The sequence below is a fragment of the Coregonus clupeaformis genome, chromosome 18, assembly GCF_020615455.1.
Source record: "Coregonus clupeaformis isolate EN_2021a chromosome 18, ASM2061545v1, whole genome shotgun sequence".
NCBI classification, from domain to species: domain Eukaryota; kingdom Metazoa; phylum Chordata; class Actinopteri; order Salmoniformes; family Salmonidae; genus Coregonus; species Coregonus clupeaformis.
This window is the reverse complement of record NC_059209.1, coordinates 49,971,783-49,998,913: the sequence shown is the minus strand read 5'-3', so window position 1 is coordinate 49,998,913 and position 27,131 is coordinate 49,971,783. Positions and strand designations below refer to the sequence as shown.

Here is a 27,131-nt window from a genome sequence, read left to right as displayed (position 1 = left end):
AGGACCCTGTGTTCACTTCATACGATGACTGTTCGTCTCAGATCAACCGGACTATCCAGCATGGAGATGTCCTTCTCTAGCCTGCATCAGTCTATCTGAACTGCAATGATAAGAAAGACAATACACATATTTGAAACAGCATAAGAGTATTTGGTGAAGCATAAGAGTTAACTGAGCTTTTTTCAAATGTGTCATTATGTGGCAGTTTCTTTGGTACTACCCTAAACATGAACGCAAATCCAGCCATTTTGGCCCTTACCATATTTTTAGGCGGTAAGTTGGGTTTCTGAGCCAAGGCAGGTTTCCTCATGATGCTAGGCTTGGAGGGTTTGGGTGAGGAGGGCTCAGAGGCAGATGAGGGGGCCAGGCCGTTGCCCTCTGAGAGGTCTGCTGCTGGAACACCTGCTATATCATAGTGCTTCTTCCTGAGCTCTCCCAGACGGAGACGCTCATTACCCAGCTGATTCTCCAGCTCCAACACCTTCACCTGAGACACACATACAGTAGAGAAAGGTTACTTTCACACAGAACAAACACATGCATGCAGACAGGCTAAAAAAAAGACACAGGCCTGGTGACTCACCTGCGACTCCATTTCCTCCATTTTTAACTTGATGAGGGACATTCCAGAGAAGTCCATGGTATCTGCAGAAGAAAGAGAAACACATCAAACACAGACATATGACTCATAAGGCCTGAGGGGATTCACATCTTCTGTTTGTGAAGACGCACACAACCCCAACCACACTAACCCTTGTCCTCCAGGTGCTCCTGGCCTGTCTTGGTGGAGGCCACCACGTTGGCTGCCATCTCGTTCACACGGCGAGAAGCCTGCTGGAGAGCTGTCAGTTTCGTACTGTTGCGGTCTGCCTTTACCTAAACACAGAAGGGGAGAGGAAGAATGAAGAAAACAGTGATAGGGACACAATTTGAATATATGAGGAAAATAGAATAAACAGAGATTGGCAAGGGGAAAGGGAGCACTGAGAGGTCAAACGCTTGTGCGAGTGTTTCTCACCTTGGAGGAAGCGACCAGCTGTGCTGTACTAGCAGCGATCTCATGTGAGCAGACGATGAGCTCCTCATATTTGCCAGTGTGCAGCACCACCTTATCAGCGGACTCACTGTGGGACAGACCAGACAAACACCACACCATCATCCCATCCTATAACATGAGGCATATGTGTGTCAAACACACACACTAATAACCACACTCAGATAAGTTGAGACAACCCCCTATAATGCTCTTACACCATCTGTGTGGCTCCCCATCCCACAGCTTTGGAGGCAGAGATGAGTCCCTCAGTCCAACGGGAGTTCCTGGCGTAGAATTCCTTAATAGTGGCTGCACCCTAGAGAGAGAAGATAAAGTCCAGCAGTGGTCAGGACATTCCTCTTTCAAATAAAATTGTATTTGTCACATGGTGGAATACAACAGGTAAAAATACTTACAAACCCTTAACCAACAATGCAGTTTTAAGAAAAATAAGTGTTAAGAAGATATTGACTAAATAAACAAAAAAATTACGAGGCTATATACAGGGGGTACAGGTTAGTCAAGGTAATATATACAGTACCAGTCAAATGTTTGGACACACTTAGTCATTCAAGGGGTTCTTTATTTTTACTATTTTCTACATTGTAGAATAATAGTGAAGACATCAAAACTATGAAATCATGTAGTTACCAAAAAAGTGTTAAACAAATCAAAATATATGTTATATTTGAGATTATTCAAAGTAGCCACCCTTTGCCTTGACAGCTTTGCACACTCTTGGCATTCTCTCAACCAGCTTCATGAGGTAGTCAACTGGAATGCATTTCAATTAACAGGTGTGCCTTGTTAAAAGTTAAAGAAGGAAAGAAATTCCACAAATTATGTGTTTGAGCCAATCAGTTGTGTTGTGACAAGGTAGGGTTGGTATACAAAATATAGCCCTATTTGGTAAAAGACCAAGTCCATATTATGGCAAGAACTGCTCAAATAAGCAAAAAGAAACAACAGTCCATCATTACTTTAAGACATGAAGGTCAGTCAATACGGAAAATGTCAAGAACTTTTAAAATTTCTTCAAGTGCAGTTGCAAAAACCATCAAGTGCTATGATGAAACTGGCTCTCATGAGGACTGCCAAAGGAAAGGAAGACCCAGAGTTACCTCTGCTGCAGAGGATAAGTTCATTAGAGTTACCAGCCTCAGAAATCGGCAATTAACTGCACCTTAGATTGCAGCCCAAATAATGCTTCACAGAGTTCAAGTAACAGACACATCTCAACATCTACTGTTCAGAGGAGACTGTGTGAATCAGGCATTCATGGTCGAATTGCTGCAAAGAAACCACTACTAAAGGACACCAATAATAAGAAGAGACTTGCTTGGGCAAAGAAACACAAGCAATGGACATTAGACCAGTGGAAATCTGTCCTTAGGTCTGGAGGAGTCCAAATTGGAGATTTTTGATTCCAACCGCCGAGTCTTTGTGAGACGCAGAGTAGGTGAATGGATGATCTCTGCATGTGTGGTTCCCACCGTGAAGCATGGAGGAGGTGTGATGGTGCTTTGCTGCTGACACTGTCAGTGATTTATTTTGAATTCAAGGCACACTTAACCAGCATGGCTACCACAGTATTCTGCAGCGATACGCCATCCCATCCGGTTTGCGCTTAGTGGAACTATCATTTGTTTTTCAACAGGACAATGACCCAAAACACATACCTCCAGTCTGCGCAAGGGCTATTTGACCAAGAAGGAGAGTGATGGAGTGCTGCATCAGATGACCTGGCCTCCACAATCACCCGACCTCAACCCAATTGAGATGGTTTGATATGAGTTGGACCGCAGAGTGAAGGAAAAGCAGCCAACAAGTGCTCAGCATATGTGGGAACTCCTTCAAGACTGTTGGAAAAGCATTCCAGGTGACTACCTCATGAAGCTGGTTGAGCGAATGCCAAGAGCGTGCAAAGCTGTCATCAAGGCAAAGGGTGGCTACTCTGAAGAACCTAAAATATATTTTGATTTGTTTAACACTTTTTTGGTTACTACATGACTCCATATGTGTTATTTCATAGTTTTGATGTCTTCACTATTATTCTACAATGTAGAAAATAGTAAAAATAAAGAAAAACCCTTGAATGAGTAGGTGTCCAAACTTTTGACTGGCACTGTACATCTAGATAGAGTAAAGTGACTATGCATAGATAATAAACAGCGAGTAGCAGCAGCGTAAAAAAAGGGGGGTTCAATGCAAATAGTCCGGGTAGCCATTTGATTAACTGTTCAGCAGACTTATGGCTTGGAGGTAGAAGCTGTTAAGGAGCCTTTTGGACCTAGACTTGGCGCTCCGGTACCGCTTGCCGTGCAGTAGCAGAGAGAACAGTCTATGAAAAGGGTGGCTGGAGTCTTTGACAATTTTTAGGGCCTTCCTCTGACACCGCTTGGTATAGAGGTCCTGGATGACAGGAAGCTTGGCCCCAGTGATGTACTGGGCCGTACGCACTACCCTCTGTAGCGCATTGCGGTCGGATGCCGAGCAGTTGCCATACCAGGCGGTGATGCAACCAGTCAGGATGCTCTTGATGGTGCAGCTGGAGAACTTTGAGGATCTGAGGACCCATGCCAAATCTTTTCAGTCTCCTGAGGGGGAATAGGCGTTGTCGTGCCCTCTTCATGATTGTCTTGGTGTGTTTGGACCATGATATAGTTTGTTGGTGATGTGGACACCAAGGAACTTGAAGCTCTCGACCTGCTTCACTACAGCCCTGTCAACGTGAATGGGGGCATGCTCTGCCCTCCTTTTCCTGTAGTCCACGATCATATCCTTTGTCTTGATCAAGTTGAGGGAGAGGTTGTTGTCCTGGCACCACACTGCCAGGTCTCTGACCTCCTCCCTATAGGCTGTCTCATCGTTGTCGGTGATCAGGCCTACCACCGCTTTTCGTCGGCAAACTAATGATAGGATGGATTTACAAAGTTTTCAACATTAAATTCTAAATGTCATGACTCACCCTCCCTCCCTCAACAATCTCCTTCTGTAAGTCGGTTGATGTCAGGACCAGTAGGTGGATGGCCTGAAGGACAGAGTGTGATAGAGGAAAGGAGGGTATAGGAGGGAACGCAGCATTATTAGGATTTTGATCAGACGTTTCGAGTAAGTCAATCAAAACAAGTCGAAAGGCAGCCATCTTACCTTCATCAGGTCTGTGCAGCTGTAGAGGATTCTATGAAACAAGGAGTAATATCATGGTGAGTTAAAGGGGAAAAATGCATAAACAAGTATTTCAACTAAAATACAGAGCGTAAGTCAAACATACTACTGACCTTTCATTGACCTCAAGTTTGACACCAGAGGTGTCCTTTCGTGCCTGATTCATCATTTCCTTTAGATACAGAAAGACAGCAATTGAAAAATGTGGATAAAACCTGGGTACGAATAAAGATTTATTGTGTAGATAGTGTGTGATATATCTAGTGTTGAGCTCGATATGTTATTCCCCTCTACAGTGGGATGTTCTACATGGTTGTGATCCTCACATCGATTCTGCGCACTGCCTCCTCAATGGCTGCTGATGTGGCTGCCATCTCCTTGTCCACCAGATCTCCCAGCTCATCCTGTCGCACATCCATGCCTTTAGGTCGCAGCTCCTAAGCATTGGAAGAGGAGATGAGATTAAGAAGAAATAGTAAAAGAACAGGGGGAGAAATTGAGAAGACTGCTCAGTAGCCCGTTACCTCCCCCAGCCTCAGGATCTTTTGGACCACAATGCGAATGGAGGCCGGATCTGCCCTCTGGAGAGAGGCCTTGGACTTGAGATCCTTCAGGAACTGCAGACTTTGAGTGGCACAGCCCCTGCAATTCTCCGTCAGACCTGCAGGGTGCCAAAGTACAAGCTACACACTGACACTGTAATCACATACCAAATGGATTCAATATCATATTTCAGTAAAATTCCAATAAGATACAACAAGATATCTGTTTCAAACAGGCATCCATTCTATTTAAGGAGAATGTCCTTACGGTCGGCGTGGTCAGTGGGAGCCATGTGTGCTGTGGCACTGCCGTTGATGATGGTGTCAGCAGCCAGGTGGGAGAACTGGGTCAGGGCCCTCAGCAGCCCACCAGCATCTGGTAAACAGAGGAAAGGATGCATCACTGCCAGTAACACAGCCCAGCTGTCACCAACGAGCACTCATGACCACTATCACTGTGGTTGCTTAAAGACTACTAACTATATGAAAAACACTGAGCACCAAGTTATGAGCAACTCACCTCTCATGTTCGTCCGGTAGTCTGAGTGACCCTTTGTCACTTTGTCAATGGAGCCCAAAGTGGCCTCTGCCCGACTGACCAGGTAATCTGTGGTGGTGGAGAGACAAAGAAAAAAAGTTTGAAAAGCATTATTTTTATAGATATATACACATGCATCGATGAGTCATCTCTCACTTTATATTCTAAGTGACAACACCATCTCTCTGTGTGTATTCACTCATTTTAACCTGGGGAGCTGGTGCAGCGGATGTGCAGGGGGTCGTCCAGCTTGGCCACAGCATCCTGGATGATGCTCTCAGCCTCAGAGACCGTTCCCTGCAGCAGGGAGAACTGCTCATCCAGCAGCTTCTGCTGCAACTGCTCCTCACGGCTAGACTACACAGATGCAACGAGACACAGTCAGACATACGGTCAGAGGGAAAAATAGACAGGCACAGACATAGATGGTTTTCTTATATTGTACACAGACATACTAATGGTTCTTATATTGTGCACAGATAGCCAAATAGTTCATTGATTAAAGAAAATCTGTCACTTTGCAATGCACAGTCTGAGTAATAGGGGATTTGACCAAGCAGTATAGCTTTTACTAGTCTATTTTCTCTTTTGCAATCAGCAAATGACATAGACAAGACAAAGCAGCTGACTGAACTCTGCTCTGTGCGGTGCTGTCCTGACTGACCTTCTCCTGCAGCCTGCCCTGCAGTTCTCCCAGCTCCCTGGTGCTCCTCTCTCTCTCCTGCTGCAGGGACGACTGCTGCAGCTGTGCAGCATGGCGCAGGGACGACAGCGCTGCCTCCTTCTCACTCACAGAGTGCATCAGACGCTCCTTCTCCGCCTGCAGCGCAGACATGGATCTGGTCAGCTGCTCCCCCACCTGAGAGAGAGGGAGGAGGGAGAGGGGGAGCGGGGAGAGAAGAGACAGGAAGAGAGGGAGAAGGCATAATTATGGTACATTAACTTTTGTGAGACATCCATATGTTCACATTCACACACAGTGCAGGTTCCTTCCCAACCAATTTGCAAGTCTGGAAAGTGGGGCGATTTCTTTGCATCGAGTTTTGCATGAGGGTGAATCAGATGAGTCACCTGTGTCATTACATTGGCGAGCGAACCCACATTACTCAGTATTTACTGCATCATCACCACACACACCTTCTCGTTGCTCTGCAGAGTGCCTTTGACACGTTCCACTTCTGCCTTCTTCTCCTCAAACTCCCTTTTAAGCTTCTCCATCTCAAACTTCTGCTCCTCAAGCTGCAATGAGAAAAAAAGACAATAACATTCAGTCATTTTGACAAATGGTTAATACAGTACTGAAATATAACATTAACGGTACTGGATCACTATTGCCAATACTCAATAACAGTAACCTTCATGTCAGCGTCCTGTTTGATGCGATCCACCTCAAAAGCCAGCTGCTGCTTGGTCCTCTCCACCTCCTCCTGGGTCTGCTGGGTGGCCGACAACATCTTCACTGTGTCTGCACTCTGCCAGCACAATGTCACATATACTTTGTTAAACATTCTCTTCACACTATACAAAAAAAGTATTATCAGATGAGTCAGTCTATATGAGCATACATGCAGAGACCCAATCAACCAAACACATGGAGAAAACCACAGAATGAAAACAGGTGTGTGAGGTTCTTCATAAGTCTGTACCTTCCTGAGCAATTCCGCATGGCTGGACACTAGCTCAGTGTGCTTCTCCTTCAGCTTGTTATAGCGCTGCTCTGTGGCCTGGGCTCTCGCTGGGTCAGAGACAAGAGGGAGACGTTAGTGTGTGTGTTCAATACAATGTGACTGAACGTGTATGCCAGACTTAGTGAGTGGCTTCTCTTACTCTCGGCCTCTCCGAAGGTGGCCTGCACGCTCTCGTGCTCAGCGTTGCGGCGGCGCGTGGCCTCCAGCTCCATGCGCAGCTGCTCGTTCTCCACAAGGGCACGCTGTTTCTGCACCCGCTGCTCCTCCAGCTCCGCCTCCAGACTGTTGATCTGGGACTTGAGCTGGGTGATGTAGCGCTGGGCCTGCAGGAGGGGGGAGGAGGTAGGCAATCAGTCAGTCACCATAGTAAACCTCCCCTGGGTAGATTATCACTACCACCACAGGACACCATGACATGGCACTAGTGGATGAGGGCCTCAGACAGGGGAAACAAAAGTGATGAGTGGTACAAATTATGTTTACAAAATGTATATGTTGGGTTAGGATGGCTTGATTCAATATCACAGGCGTAAACTTAAACTTTTAGCATCAGTTAAGAAACAGGCCACATTAGGAGCCAGCCATTTGCAGAAACTGGGGTCAACAGTACATTTCACACTGTGTCCCAGAAACACCTTCTTGTCTTCTCTGACCACAGACAGACGTCATTTCCCATTCTGAGACTAGCTGCCACATTCCACATGTCACGATTAATCTTTGCATCCACCCAACACATTACCTAAATTCCTCCCCCCTTTACACATCAACAACGTCCACCACTGTCAAAACTTAGTTATCAGTGTTTTCCCTAAGTACATGGAGTAGCCAGCCAAATAGAAAAAGTAGCCAGCAAGGAGTCCCCGGGCTTTTCATAATTTATCTGCAGATAATCGCCAAAAACTCTACCAGTATGCAAATTAGGGAGATTGACTTTATTCAGTCAGTTCGACACCTTTTATAAACTAAACACTTGCTGTTTGGTCGTCAATCAAAGCACAGTCAATAGCCTATGCGCCATGACTTCATGGCTGGGTACAGGAAACGCACAAAATAAAATAAATAAATGAACAATAATTAGGCTAAGTGGATTTCGACTCATTGTTCGACACCCCCTTTTTTCCTCCAAACATAACGATGGTCATTATGGCCAAACAGTTCTATTTTTGTTTCATCAGACCAGAGGACATTTCTCCAAAAAGTACAATCTTTGTCCCCATGTGCAGTTGCAAACCGTAGTCTGGCTTTTTTAAGGCGGTTTTGGAGTAGTAGCTTCTTCCTTGCTGAGCGGCCTTTCAGGTTATGTCGATATAGGACTCGTTTTACTGTGGATATAGATACTTTTGTACATGTTTCCTCCAGCATCTTCACAAGGTCCTTTGCTGTTGTTCTGGGATTGATTTGCACATTTCGCACCAAAGTACGTTAATCTCTAGGAGACAGAACGCATCTCCTTCCTGAGCGGTATGACGGCTGCGTGGTCCCATGGTGTTTATACTTGCGTACTATTGTTTGTACAGATGAACGTGGTACCTTCAGGCGTTTGGAAATTGCTCCCAAGGATGAACCAGACTTGTGGAGGTCTACAAATTTTTTGCGGAGGTCTTGGCTGATTTCTTTTGATTTTCCCATGATGTCAAGCAAAGAGGCACTGAGTTTGAAGGTAGGCCTTGAAATACATCCACAGGTACACCTCCAATTGACTCAAATGATGTCAATTAGCCTATCAGAAGCTTCTAAAGCCATGACATCATTTTCTGGAATTTTCCAAGCTGTTTAAAGGCACAGTCAACTTACTGTGTGTAAACTTCTGACCCACTGGAATTGTGATACAGGGAATTATAAGTGAAATAATCTGTCTGTAAACAATTGTTGGAAAAATTACTTGTGTCATGCGCAAAGTAGATGTCCTAACCGACTTGCCAAAACTATAGTTTGCTAACAAGAAATGTGTGGAGTGGTTGAAAAATGAGTTTTAATGACTCCAACCTAAGTGTATGTAAACTTCCGACTTCAACTGTAGGTACTGGAAGGCGTGACAGACAGCAGACTGTCAAACCAGCAGTGTTTCCTGGTCATTACTCGCTTTGTGACTGACAGGTGCCTGTCCTATCCATAGATCGCTAGAAGATGTATAGCGTTCATTTTAGCGGGAGAGGGCTCAACAGACTTTTCTGACTAACGAATAGAAACTTTTAAATGAAAAGTAGCAGTTATTTTTTGAAGTGGGAAAAGTAGCCTGGTATTTAGTCGACAGCCAGCGCTTAGGGAAAACACTATACATTGTTAACATGCATAATTAACCCTTAAATAGTATTATTACAGAGGTACAAGTCATTTATTATTAGCTAGTTATGACAAGCATATCATCAATAACTTGTGTACGACAACAACTGTAAAATCTGTTTAAAGGAGTTAAAACTTATGTCTACTTACCTCTCCTTTGACCCTTTCCAGATCTGCCCTCAATAGCTCGAAGTCCCGCTTGAGGTTCTCAATCTGGATATCCCTGTGGACCAGAAGACATACAGCCACTAACCTTTACGATACATACACACTGGCACACTACTAACTCAATTCACAAGAAAATACCCAGACATATGTCAGTTAAAAAACATCACCAGTTTACATATCCTTCCGTTTGAAACACACCAATGCTGAAAGACCAATGACTAACCTGTCATCAAAACCACCATTGGCAGGTCCGAAGGTTTGATCAAATATGTCGAACTGCTAAAGGAAGTCAGAAGACGCATTAATGCTTATACAATCTACAGCCAAAATTAGTGCTACCTTTTTTTTTTAGAAGACATACACATCCAATGGGCCATAGCTGTGCCCTCAGAGGTCATGACCCTGTGCCCTATAAATCGTACCTGTGGCACCGTCATGCTGGGCATGGTGACGTCACTGACATTGATCAGCGGCTCAGGGTCGTCATCGTCATCATCCACCTGCTCGGGCTCATCCTCGTCTGGGATGACCACCACCGGCCTCGCATGCTTGGCCAGGGAAGCCGCATGCAGGAAGTTAGGAGGGGACTGGGGATGAACAAAACACACACAAATAAATAAGACAGGACTATAAACACAGATGGATCCACTAGGAAGTGTGATAGAGTCCCAATACAGTATCTTTCCCCTATGCTCTTACTTCTGGCAGCTTGGGGATCTGGATGAGTCTCTTGAAGTACATCATGTCTCTGGCTTTGTTGAAGAAGGTCTTGAGGCTGTAAGGCAAACATTTCAATTACTGATCCGAATGATGCCACTAATCTACAACAAGAACATAACATTTTCTAAACTGTGTTGTTTCATATATTGCATCCCTAGTATAGAGGGGGATGTGTATAGGACAGAATGCAATAGAACAAAGTTTAACTTACTTACCTAGAAAATGCAGCTAGATAGTTTAGCCTACTCAAACAGAGGGGTGCTATGTTAGCTAGCTGGCTATGACTATCCAACTCAACACTGTAACTCTTCCAAGTCAAGGTAAGCTTTTGGTTGTACTAATTTATTGCCACCGGGGCCCGCCGGTGTTAGTGCTAAACTGCTTACTGACTGTACACTAACATTACTGCATGATTGTAGCGGGTTTACTAACGCATTGGTTCTATTAGCTATGTTGACTATGACGTTAGCTAATATGGTGCAACGATGTAGGCTGTGTAGTGGTTATGATATGGTCTGGCATGGAACGTTTTTCGCCTGGTCACATACAGCCTATGTGTTGTGCATTGAAGTCCACAAGCGAAGGAAAACGGTGAGAGGAGGAGAGCGCATAGATGCAAGATAGAATACAACATGGCTGCTATGAAAGTTAACTGAGTTTACGTGTGATCAGGGGTGTATTCATTCCGCCGGTTCTGTTGAAAAACATTTCTTAAACAGAAGCAAACGGAACAGAGATAAACATACCTGAATTTGTCCAGTAGAAACTCTCGTTTGCAACTGTTGGACTAATGATTACACCCTAGATCAGATAGACGCAGGCAACTGTCTGTCAACTCAAATTTCTCTGGACGTGTGAACCTACGTTGTAAACCTTTTTTCATAGACTAGGTTATAGCAACCTCATGATGGGTATAGGGAGTATCATGTAGTAGCCTTAACCTATCGCTGTTACATTGAACTGGGTGAATGGAATATGAATGACAGAAATCCAATATGCTGTAATAGAAATAAGGCCATGCTCATGAAAAAAAAGAATCGTCCTCCTCATCTTAAACAGCACCGACCGCCACTGATGCCAAGGTATCCACTAACACATCAAGCTCCCTCTCTGCTATCTTTCTGGGCTGATCGTTGTGCAGGTCGGTAATATTATCACATCACCTGGTACACTACCTGAACTGCTCAGATTCAACCCCTTCTCACTTTCACAGAATTGTGTCTGACCGTGACGACATGATGATGACACATTACAATGGGTGGAAGCTGGGTGGTAGGGACGAGAATATTTGCAGTGGCTCAGGGTAACAGGCCAGGGAGAGGGAGGATTGTGCTGCATACTGAGGCTCCCTTCCTCCCTCGCTTTCCTACCGTCCTCATTTACTAGCAGCCCGAGCTCCTGGGTGACTTACCTGTGGAACTGGTCATGGAAACGATCACGGTGTCCTTGCAGGGTGTCTGCTGGGAGACCTGAAATCCAGGACATGCAATAGACAAAGTCACAAAAAATACTTTGAAACAAGTTCATTCTAATCAAGTCAGCAAAGCATAGTTTAGAGCAAGTAGTAATACGGAACTACTATTAAGTATACTTTGCATAATATCACAATAATCATACGGATTTGTGATCTCCAGTTATTTTCCTCTTATTGATGTTACAGTACATGTTGAAACATATGTCACGCAGATGAGATTAAGATGCCAACGTACATGCGTGCAGCTTGAAGAGCAGCTTGACGGTGAAGTGGTAGAGGTGACTGCAGTCCTGAATGACCTGGATGAGGGGGGACAGTCGACACTGGCCTGACGTCAGCGTAGAGATGGCAATGGACGTGTTGAGCTGCCGGATCACTGCAGATCACAGAACACACGCCAAAGTATAACACATAACAAACAAACATAATACCACAATAAACAAACACGACCTCAAATGGGCAGGATTTGGTATCGCTGGCTTGCTTGGGTGAAACACCTTTCACGGTCACTAGTTCAGAAATACAGCACTTGGGACAATGGCTCACACATTCATGAATCGCCCGTGGAAAACAGTTATCAGCAGATCTAGCACTAGGGTGGGTAGATGTGTGAAATCACAAGGCGGTTAGGAGCTCCCATGTTCCCTGAGTACAAGATGCCCAGTTAGTCACGGAGGCAGGCAGGGTTGTTTACAGTTGTAGGGTTTGTTTATATTTGCTCAGGATGACAGGCTGTGACAACATCCTGCAGGGCAGGGAGGTGCATGATGCAATTACAGCCAATCAGAAGAAACACGATTAATGTCCTCTAATTGCAAACATTTATAACCCATTTATAGGGTTTTGGTGAAATGACATGAGGGCCCTAATCATACTAAACAAACCAAAGTGGTTTAGAAATGGGTTTAAATGGGTTTCCCTTAACTTTTGGGGAGATTAAGTCACTCCCTCAACAGCAGAAGTCTATTTAACTGGCCACTATCCTGTCCCTATTCCATTTCAGGCACACAAACAGTTGATGGAACCAGACCACATCCCTGTACCTCAGGTTACCCATCCTTTGAGAGGTGTAGGTAGGTAGGGGAGAAGCGGAGGATTCTCACCTGTCTCGGCTAGCCTCAGCTCTGTATCCAGGTAATCAAACACTTCCACAGTGAGCTGGAACCTGCAGGAGTGAAGTCGATACACCCCTTAGTAACACAAGGCTAATGGCTTCCTTAAGAAAAGAGCAGCAGGTTGTCTCCTTAGTCCCCACAGTTCTCCATCTCTACTAAAATGGCAAGAAAATTGTATGATGGCTTCCTTTGAATCAGAGAGCATGTTATGTTTATATTTTATATAAATAATTGACTTCACTTGAGCTATGCCAATTAAAATGTATACGCATGTGTTTGATGTTCCTGTATGATATTCTGATAACTCCTTAACAGGAGAGGGAGTGCACAGTCAGAGTGCCAGGGATGTGTGGAGACTGGAGAGGAGAAGAGAACACACTCACACATTATTGATGTCTGTTCCTGCAACGCGCTCCAGAACCTCATCTGTTACCTCTAGGTTGGCTCGGATTTCAGAATGCTGCACAGAAGATGAAAGGATTGCAAAAATGATCCAACAATTCTTGTACACAATTTTTCAAGGATGGTACAACATTAGAAATATCTAATGATCTCTTATGTAATCACTTCAAATGGCATACATTGTTTAATTAGGTGGCATTTTGTGAAAGCACTTGTGGCAATGCATACAGTGGAAAGATTAGCCAATGTCTCATGGTAAAACATTCAGTCCCCCCAACACTGTAGAGCAGGGGTGTCAAACTCATTTTGGCAGTGGGCCGTATTCGGTCTTCCACGAGGTCCGAAGGGCCGCACTTAAAATGTATTATATTTCCTCGCTGTCAAAATGTGCAGAAAACACTACTCTATCCATCGCTTTTGGAATTATCGATGCTCCCTGACTGTCTAGCTTTCATTTCGATTACTTTTAGCAAGTTGGACAGAGTGAAGAGACTATAAAGGTCTATTATCATTTCTACACCGTTTTGATTTGGTTTTAGTAATTTCAATGTGAATTGAGATTGTTGTTTCCCGGAATGTATATTTATTTATTTTTATATGCAAACCACCCGGGGGCTGGATTGAATGGGCTCGGATCTGGCCCGCGAGCCTAGTGTTTGACACGTGCTATAGAGCAGGGGTATTCAACTCTTACTCTACAAGGTCCGGAGCCTGCTGGTTTTCTGTTCTACCTGATAATTAATTGCACCAACCTGGTGTCCCAGTTCTAAATCAGTCCCTGATTAGAGGGAACAATGAAAAAAAACTGTGGAACTGGCTTTGAGGTCCAGAGTTGAGTTTGAGGGCTATAGAGAGTGCTCTTACCTTCATGTGGAACTCCATCTTTGTGCAGAGGAGCTTAGCATACAGAGCCACCAGCTGGCCATATCTGTCATGAAGGTTGCCCTGGAAACAAGAGGAGTGAGCAACAAGCATTAAGCTTTGCTTTATTTGAACACAGCAATATTTTTTAAAATCTCATCTCCCATTCTAGCCTTTCCTCTCTAATCTGCAGCAGACAGATTAACTCTGGCTGCACAGGAAGCACAATTACTGTATGATGGGGAAGATGACGTTTGAAAAGAGGATTTCAAAACTTCTCCTGCATTTTTGCCTAAACTAAATAATTAAAGCAAAGGATATTTCCTCATTTCAAGTCATCTGACATTCAATTTCTTCACCCAACATGTCTTCAACCTATTCAAGCACGCCCCCAACAAAAACACAGCACAATCTCCAGACTCACCCATAGTTGCCCCGTCTCAACTATGTTACTGTGATGTCTCATGCAGTCCTGAAGGCTCTGGAGGGCAAAAAGGGGATAGATAATGTCAATTCAATAATAGTACTGAAACAGTTACTCAATAATGTTAAATTATAACATTTCACCATTAAGCTAATTCAACTGGACTGATTACGGCCAGAGGTCCGCATAAAAAACTGCACGCTTGGGCCTCCCGAATGGCGCAGCGGTCTAAGGCACCGCATCGCAGTGCTAGAGGCGTTACTACAGACCCGGGTTTATTCCCGGGTTGTGCCACAACCGGCCGTAACCGGGAGTCCCATAGGACACCGCACAATTGGCCCAGCGTCGTCCGGGTTAGGGGAGGGTTTGGCCGGTGGGGCTCATCGCGCTCTAGCGACTCCTTGTGTCGGGCCGGGTGCCTGCAGGCTGACCCCGGTCGCCAGTTGAACAGTGTTTTCTCCGACACATTGGTGTAAGCTTCCGGGTAAGCTGGCGGGTGTTAAGGAGCGCGGTTAGGCGGGTCATGTATCGGAGGACGCATGACCCCACCTTCGCCTCTCCCGAGCCCGTTGGGGAGTTGCAGAGATGAGACAAGATCAAAGAAATTTGGGAGAAAAAGGGGGTAAAATACAAAACAAACTAATAAAAACAATTGCATGATTAATACACCATCTGTGTGAGTTTACGAGCTCTGCTCAAAGCAATATTGCATGTTTTTTTTTTATATACTATAGGCTTCCAATTAGGCAATATTTTCATCTAAGGCCTGTCTCAAATTTTCCACCTTAAACCTTCGTTTTGTCTCTCTCCATTTTTCTTTAGTATGTATTTGATAATGTAAAAGATATATATATAAAACAGAATGGCAGTGGTAGTAGAGTGTAAAGAGCGGAGAGCAGGTCTTACGTTATGGTGGCCGTCCCGCAGGACTTTGTGCACCACGTGACAGAACTTCCAGCTGAGGATGGAGTTGCTGGACAAGGGGAGGCCCAAGGCGTAGGACCAGAAGGTAAAGGCTCCCTTCTCCCTGTGGGTCCCCAGAATGATCCCTGTATCGGCTGTCAAGGAAGAGCCAAGAAGCAAAATACAAAGCCAAAATAATACCTTTCGCCTTCCCTCACATATTCTTTCATTTTCTCTCTCTCATGTGCAATGATAAAATCACAGTATTTCAAATCTAAGGAGAATAAAATATGCATTGTTGCCATCGATACCTTCAAAAGTAAAATATACTAGGTGGCTGTATAGCCTACATGATGGCAAATGTCAACTCTAAAAAGCAATTACCTTCTACAGTACATTAATTCAACAACTAGTGGTTCAAAACAGCCCAGTTGGTTATCAGGCGTACAAAGTTTAAAGCAAATAATAGCAAAAGGTTTGCTGTTTCCAGCTCGGGGTTATATTGAAGGATACTGCGTGCATGTTTCTCCTTCACAGGCGCCTCATTGGAGTTTATGGCTTTGCTGATGCTGCTGAGCTGGAGGAGAGTAGAGAGAGCACAGGTTGAGGTCATACGTCACTATGGCTACTGAACTGCCAGTCAACAGTGACATAAAACAAAAACACATTTTAATGGGAGATAGATTCAACGAGTACAAGACCATCCAACATGTGACATTTGGAATGAATAAAAGAGCACAATTTCTATGAACAAAATCAAATGTCAAAACAAGACACTCTTGAATAATGAACTACCACCTTATACAAATAAAAGCTATACTGGTCATATGACAGGACTACATTACTGATCATCCCTTTACTTGGATTTATTTTAGGGCCACACCACAATCCCAATCTCTATGTCCCATGTTTGTGTACAGTACACTCATGTCCAGTATAGTCAGATGACCCAGGAGAGAGGGAGTGAGTGATCGGTTGTGTTCACTAGACATGTGATCAGCAAGTCTCCACAAACCCATACTATCAGGTGGAGTGGTAGCAGTTGACATGGCAACCCTTGTTTCAACAGCACAGAGGGAGAGGGAGGGAGTAGTCTTTTAAAAACATAACAAAGGCTACTGATAAGCCATAGTGTGTGTTGAAATACAAGGCCAGAGAGGAGCTGTACTGGAGATGCGGAGAATACAGCAGATTGCATTGTGACAGTGGAATCAGAAAAAGTATTGTGTATGTTTACATGCAGAGGCTCGTGTAATAAGGGTTCAATAACTCCTCTGTTTTTCCTTCATTAGGCTACCGTGAGTAATGTGGACTGAACAAGCCACTAGGCTTCTGTTGCAATTGGGTGTGTCCATTTTATTTGTTTTGTAAATACGACACATGCTTACAGCATTCCAAACATAATAATAATAAATAATATGCCATTTAGCAGACGCTTTTATCCAAAGCGACTTACAGTCATGCGTGCATACATTTTTAACATAATTGCCGGATCCCTGCATTAGAGGGATTACAACACGTGTCAAAATGAGCATTCCTAACAGTTAAAACCTACATGCTCCCAAAATACTACATGCATCAGGGTGTCCTCTCTGCATGTTATGCTGTCGATAATGACAATTGAGGAAAGCGACATAATGTCACCAGCAACAGGGAACACAGTGCCACCGTCCTGGCCCCTCAGGCAACTAAGCCAACAGGTAGAACAAGTCCATGTGAATGGAGGGAGGAAGGGAGAGAAGCAGATAGTCAGAGCTAGGTCTCAACACTTTCCTCAACGCGTTTGTGTTTGTATCGGTTTGTGTACAGTACATGGGCTTGGCCCGTCACTGATAAAGGCATAGTTAGTAACGCTAGAGGATAAGGGAACGCTCTGAATCCAAAACATGACAAGCATATTGTGACCTCTGATACAATTGCCGGTGTGTTTTTAGCCAGTCTTGTTATAGTAACCCTCAGTCTAACTTGTCCTTACATGAGATCTGCATTGCATCTTCCCAACAGTTCTGAACAGTGAGAAAACAAGCTATATTTTGACTGACCCATATAGACTCACTGAAGACTAGCGCTACCAATTGTAATTAATAAATGAGGGAAATATGGGTAAAATCACATTTCTCTAGCCAACTAGTTCAGATAATCCTGTCACATTTCTCCAGACTCGACTCAAGGGAGAATAGGAGCAAGCGCACCAAACAATGGTCTACCATAGCATTCCTCACAACACAATAACATGGCCAATAGGTCCTCATTCTGAGATCACCACCCACTCTCCCTGTGACCCAGGATTGGCAGACACATACTATATGCGTAGACATTTACATTACATTTACATTTACGTCATTTAGCAGACGCTCTTATCCAGAGCGACTTACAAATAGGTGCATTCACCTTATAGCCAGTGGGATAACCACTTTACAATGTTTTTTTTTTGTTTTTTTTTTACCACAGCAGGTGAAAAGGACAAGATGATGATTGAGGAAGTGAAAAGCTCAATTTCAGTTCAATTAATTACATAACTGACTAATCCAACTTGCAGTAACTTGCATGAGCTGTTATGGTTAATTTATACAGATTCTCTGGTACTATCCCAACCTCTCTCTCACCCCACTTCCCCCTCAATAACCCAACACCCCCACAGAAAAGAGACAATGGTATGCTACACTGAGCAGGGGCAAATGTACGTCTGTATAAACACACACACACACACACACTGTTTTTATCGCACTGCTTTGCTTTATCTTGGCCAGGTCGCAGTTGTAAATGAGAACTTGTTCTCAACTGCCTTACCTGGTTAAATACAGGTGAAATAAAAATAAAATAAATAAACACACACATTCTGCCCCACTGACAGTCAGTCACTCAATCGCAAAATAATCCCACAAACACAGGCTCATACAGACCAACACACATTTTTCCTTCACCCTCTGGCTGTATATACACAGTCATATAAATTAACTCACTCTGGCATTTACATGACATTTCTTCCTAGAATGCACACATACAGTTTATCGTACACACAGGAAGGGAGGAATACAATCCTCACATTTATCAGATATCTGAGGCAGGCCGGCAAAATTTGCCAGCAATCCTGCAAATGCATAAAGACTTCATTTAGTTAGTGAAACTCTGGAGCCACCACAACCCGCCAACCTCCCCCTCTACCAAAACACGTACAGTCACTAAACAAAGCACAGAGGGGCTACTGTGCGCTTAAGGCGACCACTCAGAGTGAGGGGAGAGAGAAAAAGAGAGGGGTGTCCTGGTTAATGAAGACCCCTTCTTGTGAGGTTAGTGCTAGCCACCTTGGCTTAGGGGGCCAGAGCAAGTGGTGGGTTAGAGTAGGGATGGGCAAGGTTATTTGAATATCCGAACGGACGTTAGTATTCGATTACTTGGGAGTATACTTTTCTTTGAAGAAAATATGCCTTTTTTTAAAGCTTTGTCTGAAATGAAATAAAATGATCTGTGACATTGCTACATAGCCTACAAGGAATGACCTTTACATTCAACATTTTTATAAAACAGTTATTTTACATTTACATCATTTAGCAGACGCTCTTATCCAGAGCAACTTACAAATTAGTGCATTCAACTTACGATAGCCAGTGGGACAACTACTTTTTTATTGGGGGTGGGGGAAGGAGGATTACTTTATACTATTCCAGGTATTCCTTAATGAGGTAGGGTTTCAAGTGTCTCCGGAAGGTGGTCAGTGTTGAGTTTTTATGAGTGCGCCCCATAAAAAATATGCACCGGTAGCCTACACACATTTCACACGCGTCGCTTGTTGTTATTGTCGTCAATCAAAGTGGTGCTACAGTCAGAGGTTGAATGTGTAGCAAGTGAAGTGCAGTGGTGGAAAAAGTACCCAACTGTCACTTGAGTAAAAGTAAAGATACCTTAATAGAAAATGACTCAAGTAAAAGTGAATTTCACCCAGTAAAATACTACTTGAGTAAAAGTCTAAAAGTATTTGGTTTGGAATATACTTAAGTAACAAAAGTAAATGTAATTCCTAAAATATACTTAAGTATCAAAAGTAAAAGTATAACTAAAAAAGTATGAAAATGTAGGCACTCACTAACTGTAAGTCACTCTGGATAAGAGCGTCTGCTAAAAATGACAAAAAAATAAAAATCATTTCACATTCCTTATATTAAGCAAACCAGATGGCACAATTCTTGTTTTTTATATTTACAAATAGCCAGGGCACACTCCAACACTCAGACATAATTTACAAACGAAACATTTGTGTTTAGTGAGTCCGCCAGATCAGAGGCAGTAGAGATGTTCTCTTGATAAGTGTGTGAGAATTGGACAATATTCCTGTCCTGCTAAGCATTCGAAATGTAAGTACTTTTGGGTGTCAGAGAAAATGTATGGAGTAAAACGTACATTATTTTCTTTAGGAATGTAGTGGAGTAAAAGTAAAAAAGTTGTCAAAAATATAAATAGTAAAGTAAAGTCCAGATACCCCAAAAAACTACTTAAGTAAGTATGAAAAATGTATGCACTCACTAACTGTAAGTCACTCTGGAAAAGAGCGTCTGCTAAAATGACTAAAATGTAAATAGTACTTTAAAGTATTTTTAAATAAGTACTTTACACCACTGGTGAAGTGGGAGATTTCTAATCAATGCCAAATGGAATTAAAATGACGGAATTGGCTAAATGAGAAGGAGTAGGCTACAATGATCAACCAAGTAAGTTGTTTCATATGAATGGAGTTGTTTTAGACATTGGATGGGGAAGCGCAGCAAAATAGCCTCAATTAGCCTTTATACTTTAGCTAGCTAGCTTCTTTACAATTATTTGATGCAGTCAAGACAGGCACTACCAGATGGTATGATAGCTAACCTATGGCAGCAACAAGTTTGTCTAACTAGAGCGAGTCGGTTTGCCTACTTTCTCTCTCCCTCCATGCCACATATAGACTGTCACATCGCCCCCTGCTCCTCTCGCCCCTCCCCCATCCTCCTGTTGAAACAAGCAGAGCGCATCACGCGAGGAAGTCTCAACTGAAGTAAAAAAATATATATTTAATTCATTTAAAACATGTATTTCGACTATCCGAAACAATAGCATGATATAATTTGAATACTGAAATAATTTCAAATGCCCATCCCTAGGTTGGAGGGGTGCTTGACAATGAAGGGTTTGTGGGAGGAGGAAGGCCTGTCAGCTGGGGTAGAAGATTGGGTTGGATGGGGGCCACATTCTGGCACACAGCGCCTGGCACAGAGGCCTCAACAGATGGCATGGCTGCAGGGAGGCTCCATAATACATTCAAACTAACTGTCACTCAGAGAAGAGAGAGAGCACGAGACAGGGGAGGGAGAGAAGTAGAAGGGGACAGAGAGAGCATGAGTGTGAGTGAAAAAGAAAGGGAGTGTGAGGGAGAAAGGAAGCAAGAGGGAAGGGGGATCATTGTTACACTAACCTGATTAGAGACTGCATACAGTGCATAGTCCAGTGAAATGTGAGCAATGCAATTTACAGAACTGCTTGAAGTCTAGAATTGAAGGTTGGCAATGTCACAAACCAACAAAAGACCTATCCTGTCTCCCACTGGCAGACTCCCTCAAATTTACTCACTCATTCATACAAAGAAACAAACACCATTAAACAGTGGTGTAAAGTACTTAAAGGAAAATTCCATCCCAAAACTATCTTTTGGTATTTGTTTCATTAGTCCATTTTTTTATTTTACCTTTATTTAACTTGGCATGTCAGTTAAGAACAAATTCTTATTTACAATGACGGCCTACACCGGCCAAACCCGGACGACGCTGGGCCAATTGTGCGCCGCCCTATTGGACTCCCAATCACGGCCGGTTGTGATACAGCCTGGAATCGAACCAGGGGGTCTGTAGTGACGCCTCAAGCACTGAGATGCAGTGCCTTAGACCACTGCGCCACTCGGGAGCATTGTTGACATAGTCCCAAAATGTTTTCCTTGTCAGCAATCAAGTTTTCAAGATATGTAACTTTCAAAATACAAAAATTGTGCCGTCTGGTTTGCTTAATATAAGGAATGTGAAATTAATTATACTTTTACTTTTGATACTTAAGTATATATTAGCAATTACATTTACTTTCAATACTTAAGTACATTTAATAACAAATACTTTTAGACTTTTGCTCAAGTAGTATTTTACTGGGTGACTTTCACTTGAGTCATTTTCTATAAAAAGGTATCTTAACTTTTACTCAAGTATGACAATTGGGTACTTTTTCCACCACTGCCATTAAAACTTTCAACAGCAATGCCATAAGGTAGCTTAGTGGTTAAGAGCGTTGTGCCAGTAACCGAAAGGTCGCTGGTTCTAATCCCCGAGCCGACTAGGTGAAAAATCTGTCGATGTGCCCTTGAGCAAGGCACTTAACCCTAATTGCTCCTGTAAGTCGCTCTGGATAAGAGCGTCTGCTAAATGACCAATTATAATTATAATTATAAGAAGGTCAGGAAGGTGTACATACATCTGGTTGACCACAGGAGAAGCTGGTCTTAACTGTGATCTAAGTGGGCCAGACAGACAGTCTGACACCATTTAGCTGTTCGACAGATACAACATTGCACCTGGACCCAAAACATAAGTCTTAATCCCCCAATAGAGGGAGAGGTAGTTAGAGGGAGTGATGAGCCCAGCCTAATCCCTGAGGCCCGTCGGAAGATTCATCGCCAGCTAAACTCTCGCCACACACACACACACACACTGCTTCATCCCTCCCATCCCTGCTCCCTCGTTTCTTACCTTCTCATCTTCTCCCTTCTTGCCTTTCAACAGTGTGTCTATGTGCTTGGACATTCCTGCCAGGAAGACTATAGCTGGCAGAGACACAGCAGCAACACCTCTAGTTTACTCCACACTGGGCAGTCAGTCAGGTGCCCTGCAGTGACTAGTTATTGCAGTTCTTTATCAGCTTAATTCAACAGACTGTTGCTGCCGCTCTGGTTGTCAAGGTCAGACACATACCCAAGCACCACACGGCTGCCACTATTAATGCTGTTAAACTAGTGTAAACACACTGCTAATGAGGCTGAACGCACCGTCTGGTTATGTTAGCATTAACTAGTCTAGCACTAATTCACTGGGAGTGTTGAGAAAAACAGTAAGGTGCTGATGATAGCAAAAAGCCTACTCAGTGACCAACACATTGCAGTTCAAATCTATCAAGGAATACATTACATTTCTCCTTTATCCAACACTACATTGTTTGGAGGCAAACAGGAAATGGGATAGAGGAATTTGGGGGGTGTTTGGATAAGTCGTTATATCCAACCGCTTTGATTTTGGAAAAACAGCCTTCGCTGTTATCACTTGGAAAGATGATCAACATTTAAAAAAAGGTGACATTTCAACAAGTCAGTTTCAATTATCATTCCCGCAACATCAAATACTAGCTGTTTTCATAGAAAACCCTTTCATGGCTCTTATGTAATCCCCTGGAAATGTCCCTATTGTGTTACATTTCTCCTTGTCTCCTGCTTTGCCTCCCAGGCAGCACAACAATAGCTGGCTCAGTCCCTTACAGCGTTGATACAGACAGAAACCTGAGCCCCAACTGGACTAGCCCTTCCTGCCTTTGATGAAATTACTTTGCCCTCACCCCTGCTGCTTCTTCTCCTTAGCCTGACATCCTACACGGATATCTAGGCGACAAAATTGAAGACTTGGACAGTGGACACAAGGACTTGCCATTGCTTCAAACCCTCCTACAATAGTTGGATATTAAGGGAAGTGTTCTGTGCTGTAGAGACACTTCCTCTCCCGGACAACAAGCCTGTGAGATTGAGAGGTGGTTTGGGTTCGGTCTTGCCCACACCCACTGAAGTGAGGCAGAAGTCTACTACTGCTCTGTCATCCTCAGACAGTACAACAGTCATTCCAGTCTCCTCCTCCTCCACCTCATTATCATCATCTCAAAAGCGGTCACATCAGCCCTGTGTGTCAGCACTATGACTATGCTGGCTGATGTTTGTGCTCTCACTCTATGCTGTGCCTCCCAAAATGGATGATGTCAGCTGTAAATAATAATAATAACCCTCACCAAACCACCCCCACTATAGTTCCCCTGGTTTCCTAATTTTCCTGTAGATGCTTGGTTTCCATGGAAACCCCCAGGGAATTGTACACTGGCAACAAGGAGTCACTCCACACCACTTGGTAGGGTGTGTCAGTTGTTCCAATTGGACATTTACTGGCACGTATACACAACAAGTGTACTCACGTAAGATCACACTTAAAAGCAACAGGTCAAATCTGAGATCAGTTAGTCAGGTAGGTAAGTACTTAAACAGCAAGAAACAGAATCCAAAAGTTATAGAAGGCATTACCAACACTAAAGTACATTATAATGACCATAAGCAAAATGCTTGAATTCTTTGCTGTTCTCAGAGGCCTAGAGAGAGGCTGTGTTTACACTCAGCAGCTCCCTTCCCCCAGCCCAGCCCTCTCTCCTGGGCACTGAGGCCTCCGAAATGATGGAGCGCAAACACACACATGCAAACATACACAGTCTCTCACACACACAGAGTGAGAGTGTGAACAACAGGCACTGTGTGGGACATCTGACCTTGGCAGTGAGGTCAACACAGAGATAAAACTAGAGAAGAAGAAAAACAGACAGAGAGGAATGGGGTGTAACATTAGACCTACAGTAGACCCCAGAATCAGCAGAATTCTACAGGTCAATGACAAGAACAAGATCCATCATGTAATGCAGTATTGAATGAATAGCAAGTATAGCAGTGCCTTATTATATCTTTCCAGTTACGTACCTTTGATGACCGGGATAGAGCTACATTATTGTGCTGTACATTAGGCTAGACTTGTTAACTGTCAAAGTAGCATACAGAAAATAAATTGTGGGGTCAGTAAGCCAAGGGCACAGACTTCAGACAGCTTTATATGGATGGTAAAGTACTGCAGCACACAGTGACTCTGCAGCACCCTCTATGGAAAGACAATATGGTGGAGCTGCCTGTCACTGGAATTGAGTTGAGTACCTGGACATTGTAGTATGTTACATAACGGTCTCTACATTTGCACTGTCATATCAGGAGTTGACTGTCACAGGCTGACAGTCAACTGAGACCGGTCAGTCAACTGAGACCGGTCAGTCAACTGACACCGGTCAAGTAGAGCATAGATAGGGAAGGAAAAACAGGGCTCAGTCAGGAACAGTGTAGTGTCTCCTTCAGGACTGCAGTACAAAGGGCCTGACTAACTGCTAGACATAATGCCAGTCACTGTTTGGGTGTAACATCTGTCAGGTTCTCATGTCTACGGCAGCGCTGACCAGAGCATGTGCTAAGGGCATGTGACTGCGCCTCTGATATGATGTGCTTATCTTTGCCGGATTTAAACATCCAGTTAACAATTCAGTCAAAGGGACCACACAATCTCTCTCTCCATCTAGCCGGCCAAAGGAATGGGTTTCCTCTTTCTCATCGATTCAGTTCAGTATCATCACTGCCTAACTTTGTCTGGCTGACCTTGTGTGAATATAATAGGCTCTGTATTTTTGCATCACTCGATCCAGTATATTCAATTGAGGTACCAAAGACACAAGGAGATGGCAGAGATTTCTCTTGCCTCATGCCAGGGTCACACTGTGTTGACAGTTTGTATTCTGCTGGATGTCCAGTCATTTCAGATGGAGGAGTCCAGCAGATTACAATGTTATTTCAACTTTGGTTCTGCATTTGCCATTTGGTGATCCATCCACAGGAATTTGATTTCAAAGCTACTTCGTACTATTTCAATACACTATATAAAGGATAGCTCTGGGCCATACCCTTAATGAAGGGGTTTTAGGAAAAAGAGCAAGGGGAAAGGAAGTCAGGACAAGGTAGGCAAACAAGAACTTCTAGTTGAACATGATAGGCCTTGTATTGCGAGCCAGGACTTCACCGAGAGGCATACACTCATTTAAAGGACACAATGTATTGCCAATTAGCTCCCTGGTAGTAAGTAAATGACACTGAAGCCAGAAAAAGAAAATCAAGGAAAAAACAGAAATTATTTTCTAAAATGTTTCAACAAAAAAGGTCTACCACTGATGAAGATGTCATCAACATGACCTACAGCTCCCAGACTGTGTGAAGGAGTGTCCTTTTCTAAGAAATTATTTGGAAATAGATGATTCATTGTTGGATGATGGTAATGGTGATGATACAGTTAAAAGTTCTGGACTGAGACATCTCTATCCAAAAATATATACATGGCTGATCAATGTAAAGAAATTAGGTCTACATCTCAACAAGGGAGGCTGTCATTCATTATCCTGTTTCCAATCAAATATTTATCACAGACAACCACAGGGACTAACAGCTGATTCAATGACATACAGGACTTTCCATTAGCCTCTAAATTAAAATAATCAACATATTTGCTGTGAGTAATGTTTCGACCATGCGGGGTGCCATAGGCCTATCAAATGAGGAACTCAGGTGATGGGCCAGGTGCGGATTTTGCATCAAAACGTTCTCAATAAGAGCAGCATATTACAGTTCATAAGCTATGCTTTGTTATTTTCGTGTGCGCAAATAACAAATACGTTCGATAAATTAAAGGCCTCACATGCTATTTGAAACACTGTTTTTTATCGAAAAGATGCAAAACAAACAGCTCTGCAGCGCAAATTCCACCACCATCACCAGGGTATTAATATTTACCTGCTGCTTATCAAAATGTTCCCTCTCCGCACCTAAATTGGTTTCGGTCCTTTTGGTTTTTACCCTTGAAGGCACCTGTCGTATGGAATTCATCCTCACGTCTTGGAACCCGGCGAAATTCTTACTGGATCTTCGACGATATGGACGGTTTGTAACAAATACCCACTAGAGGAAAAATGTCGCTTATAAAGCAGTCAAAGTATGACACTCCTCGCGTTTTTGGTAGAAGCTACGCGCGAACAACTGGTTCGACGTCCGCGAGTGGCATTTGTAGGCAGCGAACTCAATGGAGAACGCATCACAGCCAGAGGAGGAAAACGCGAAATGTTTGCTGTACGTGGAGCCTCGTCTACGGAAGGATATAACAGTAGTTCGCACATAGCAACGGGGGGGAGCCCATGCGACAGAGAGGCTGTTTACGTCACTCATGCAGTATTGAAATGACAGAGGATTTTTTTATACCCCACCTGAAACGTTGTTATAAGGCCAGCAATTTCCCATATACAAATAGTTCAATGCATTATTTGTTGCATGCTTGTTATGATCATATTTTATTATGATAATAAAGAAAACAATCTGTATGAGGTGAAATGGATGTATTTTCTCCACCACTACAGTGCAATCCATTATCCATCTGATTCTGTGCTTTTGCCTGTATTATCATAGTAATCACAAAGGAAGGGACTACAGGCTATATAATGTAGCTCAGTTGGTAGAGCATGGCGCTTGCAACGCCAGGGTTGTGGGTTCGTTTGCCACGGGGGGCCAGTATGAAAACGTATGCACTCACTTAACTGTAAGTCGCTCTGGATAAGAGCGTCTGCTAAAATGACTAAAACGTTTTTAAAAAATAATGGAGAACATGGCCTAATAAAATGCTTTTTGGCCTCATAAGGTGCAATGGGCTAATTGAGGTGCTTGGAACAGAGCAATGTATGCTTTCCATGTAGCAAACAACTCTCTTCAGGCAAGGCCACATCAATGCAAAAGCCAATTCTACCCATCTAACACAGCTACATATATTTACTTAATTTGCTTATCATAGCTTATAGCCTACCCTTTGGGCCTGTCCTGTGAGTACACAGCAGCATATGTGGGTAGGCCACCTCTCATCCCATTGTTTTG

General features: G+C 43.5%; 1 protein-coding gene across 3 annotated transcripts; it reads right to left on the bottom strand.

Annotated features, from left to right (window-relative positions):
* hip1rb (huntingtin interacting protein 1 related b) lies at nucleotides 1–26,412 on the bottom strand. 3 transcript variants are annotated; one of them, XM_041836321.2, is made up of 32 exons: nucleotides 26,007–26,412; nucleotides 15,836–15,899; nucleotides 15,326–15,468; nucleotides 14,420–14,476; nucleotides 13,999–14,079; nucleotides 13,116–13,192; nucleotides 12,721–12,782; nucleotides 11,853–11,993; nucleotides 11,555–11,612; nucleotides 10,123–10,198; nucleotides 9,846–10,010; nucleotides 9,647–9,699; nucleotides 9,406–9,478; nucleotides 7,112–7,295; nucleotides 6,931–7,019; nucleotides 6,640–6,756; nucleotides 6,422–6,523; nucleotides 5,949–6,143; nucleotides 5,494–5,641; nucleotides 5,267–5,353; nucleotides 5,015–5,122; nucleotides 4,729–4,865; nucleotides 4,531–4,641; nucleotides 4,318–4,376; nucleotides 4,187–4,217; nucleotides 4,005–4,067; nucleotides 1,252–1,352; nucleotides 1,019–1,124; nucleotides 753–876; nucleotides 584–645; nucleotides 260–487; nucleotides 1–100 (listed from the first exon to the last, which is right to left on the bottom strand). In XM_041836321.2, exons 1-32 carry the CDS (start codon nucleotides 26,097–26,099, stop codon nucleotides 92–94), a joined length of 3,204 nt encoding a protein of 1,067 aa, XP_041692255.1. In that variant the 5' UTR covers nucleotides 26,100–26,412; the 3' UTR covers nucleotides 1–91. The 3 variants fall into 3 exon arrangements, with proteins under 3 accessions (XP_041692255.1, XP_041692254.1, XP_041692256.1); XM_041836320.2 differs by having other exon boundaries at nucleotides 9,647–9,702; nucleotides 26,007–26,411; XM_041836322.2 differs by lacking the exon at nucleotides 26,007–26,412 and adding an exon at nucleotides 22,081–22,163 and having other exon boundaries at nucleotides 9,647–9,702.
* Between the last annotated feature and the right edge of the window lie 719 nt (nucleotides 26,413–27,131).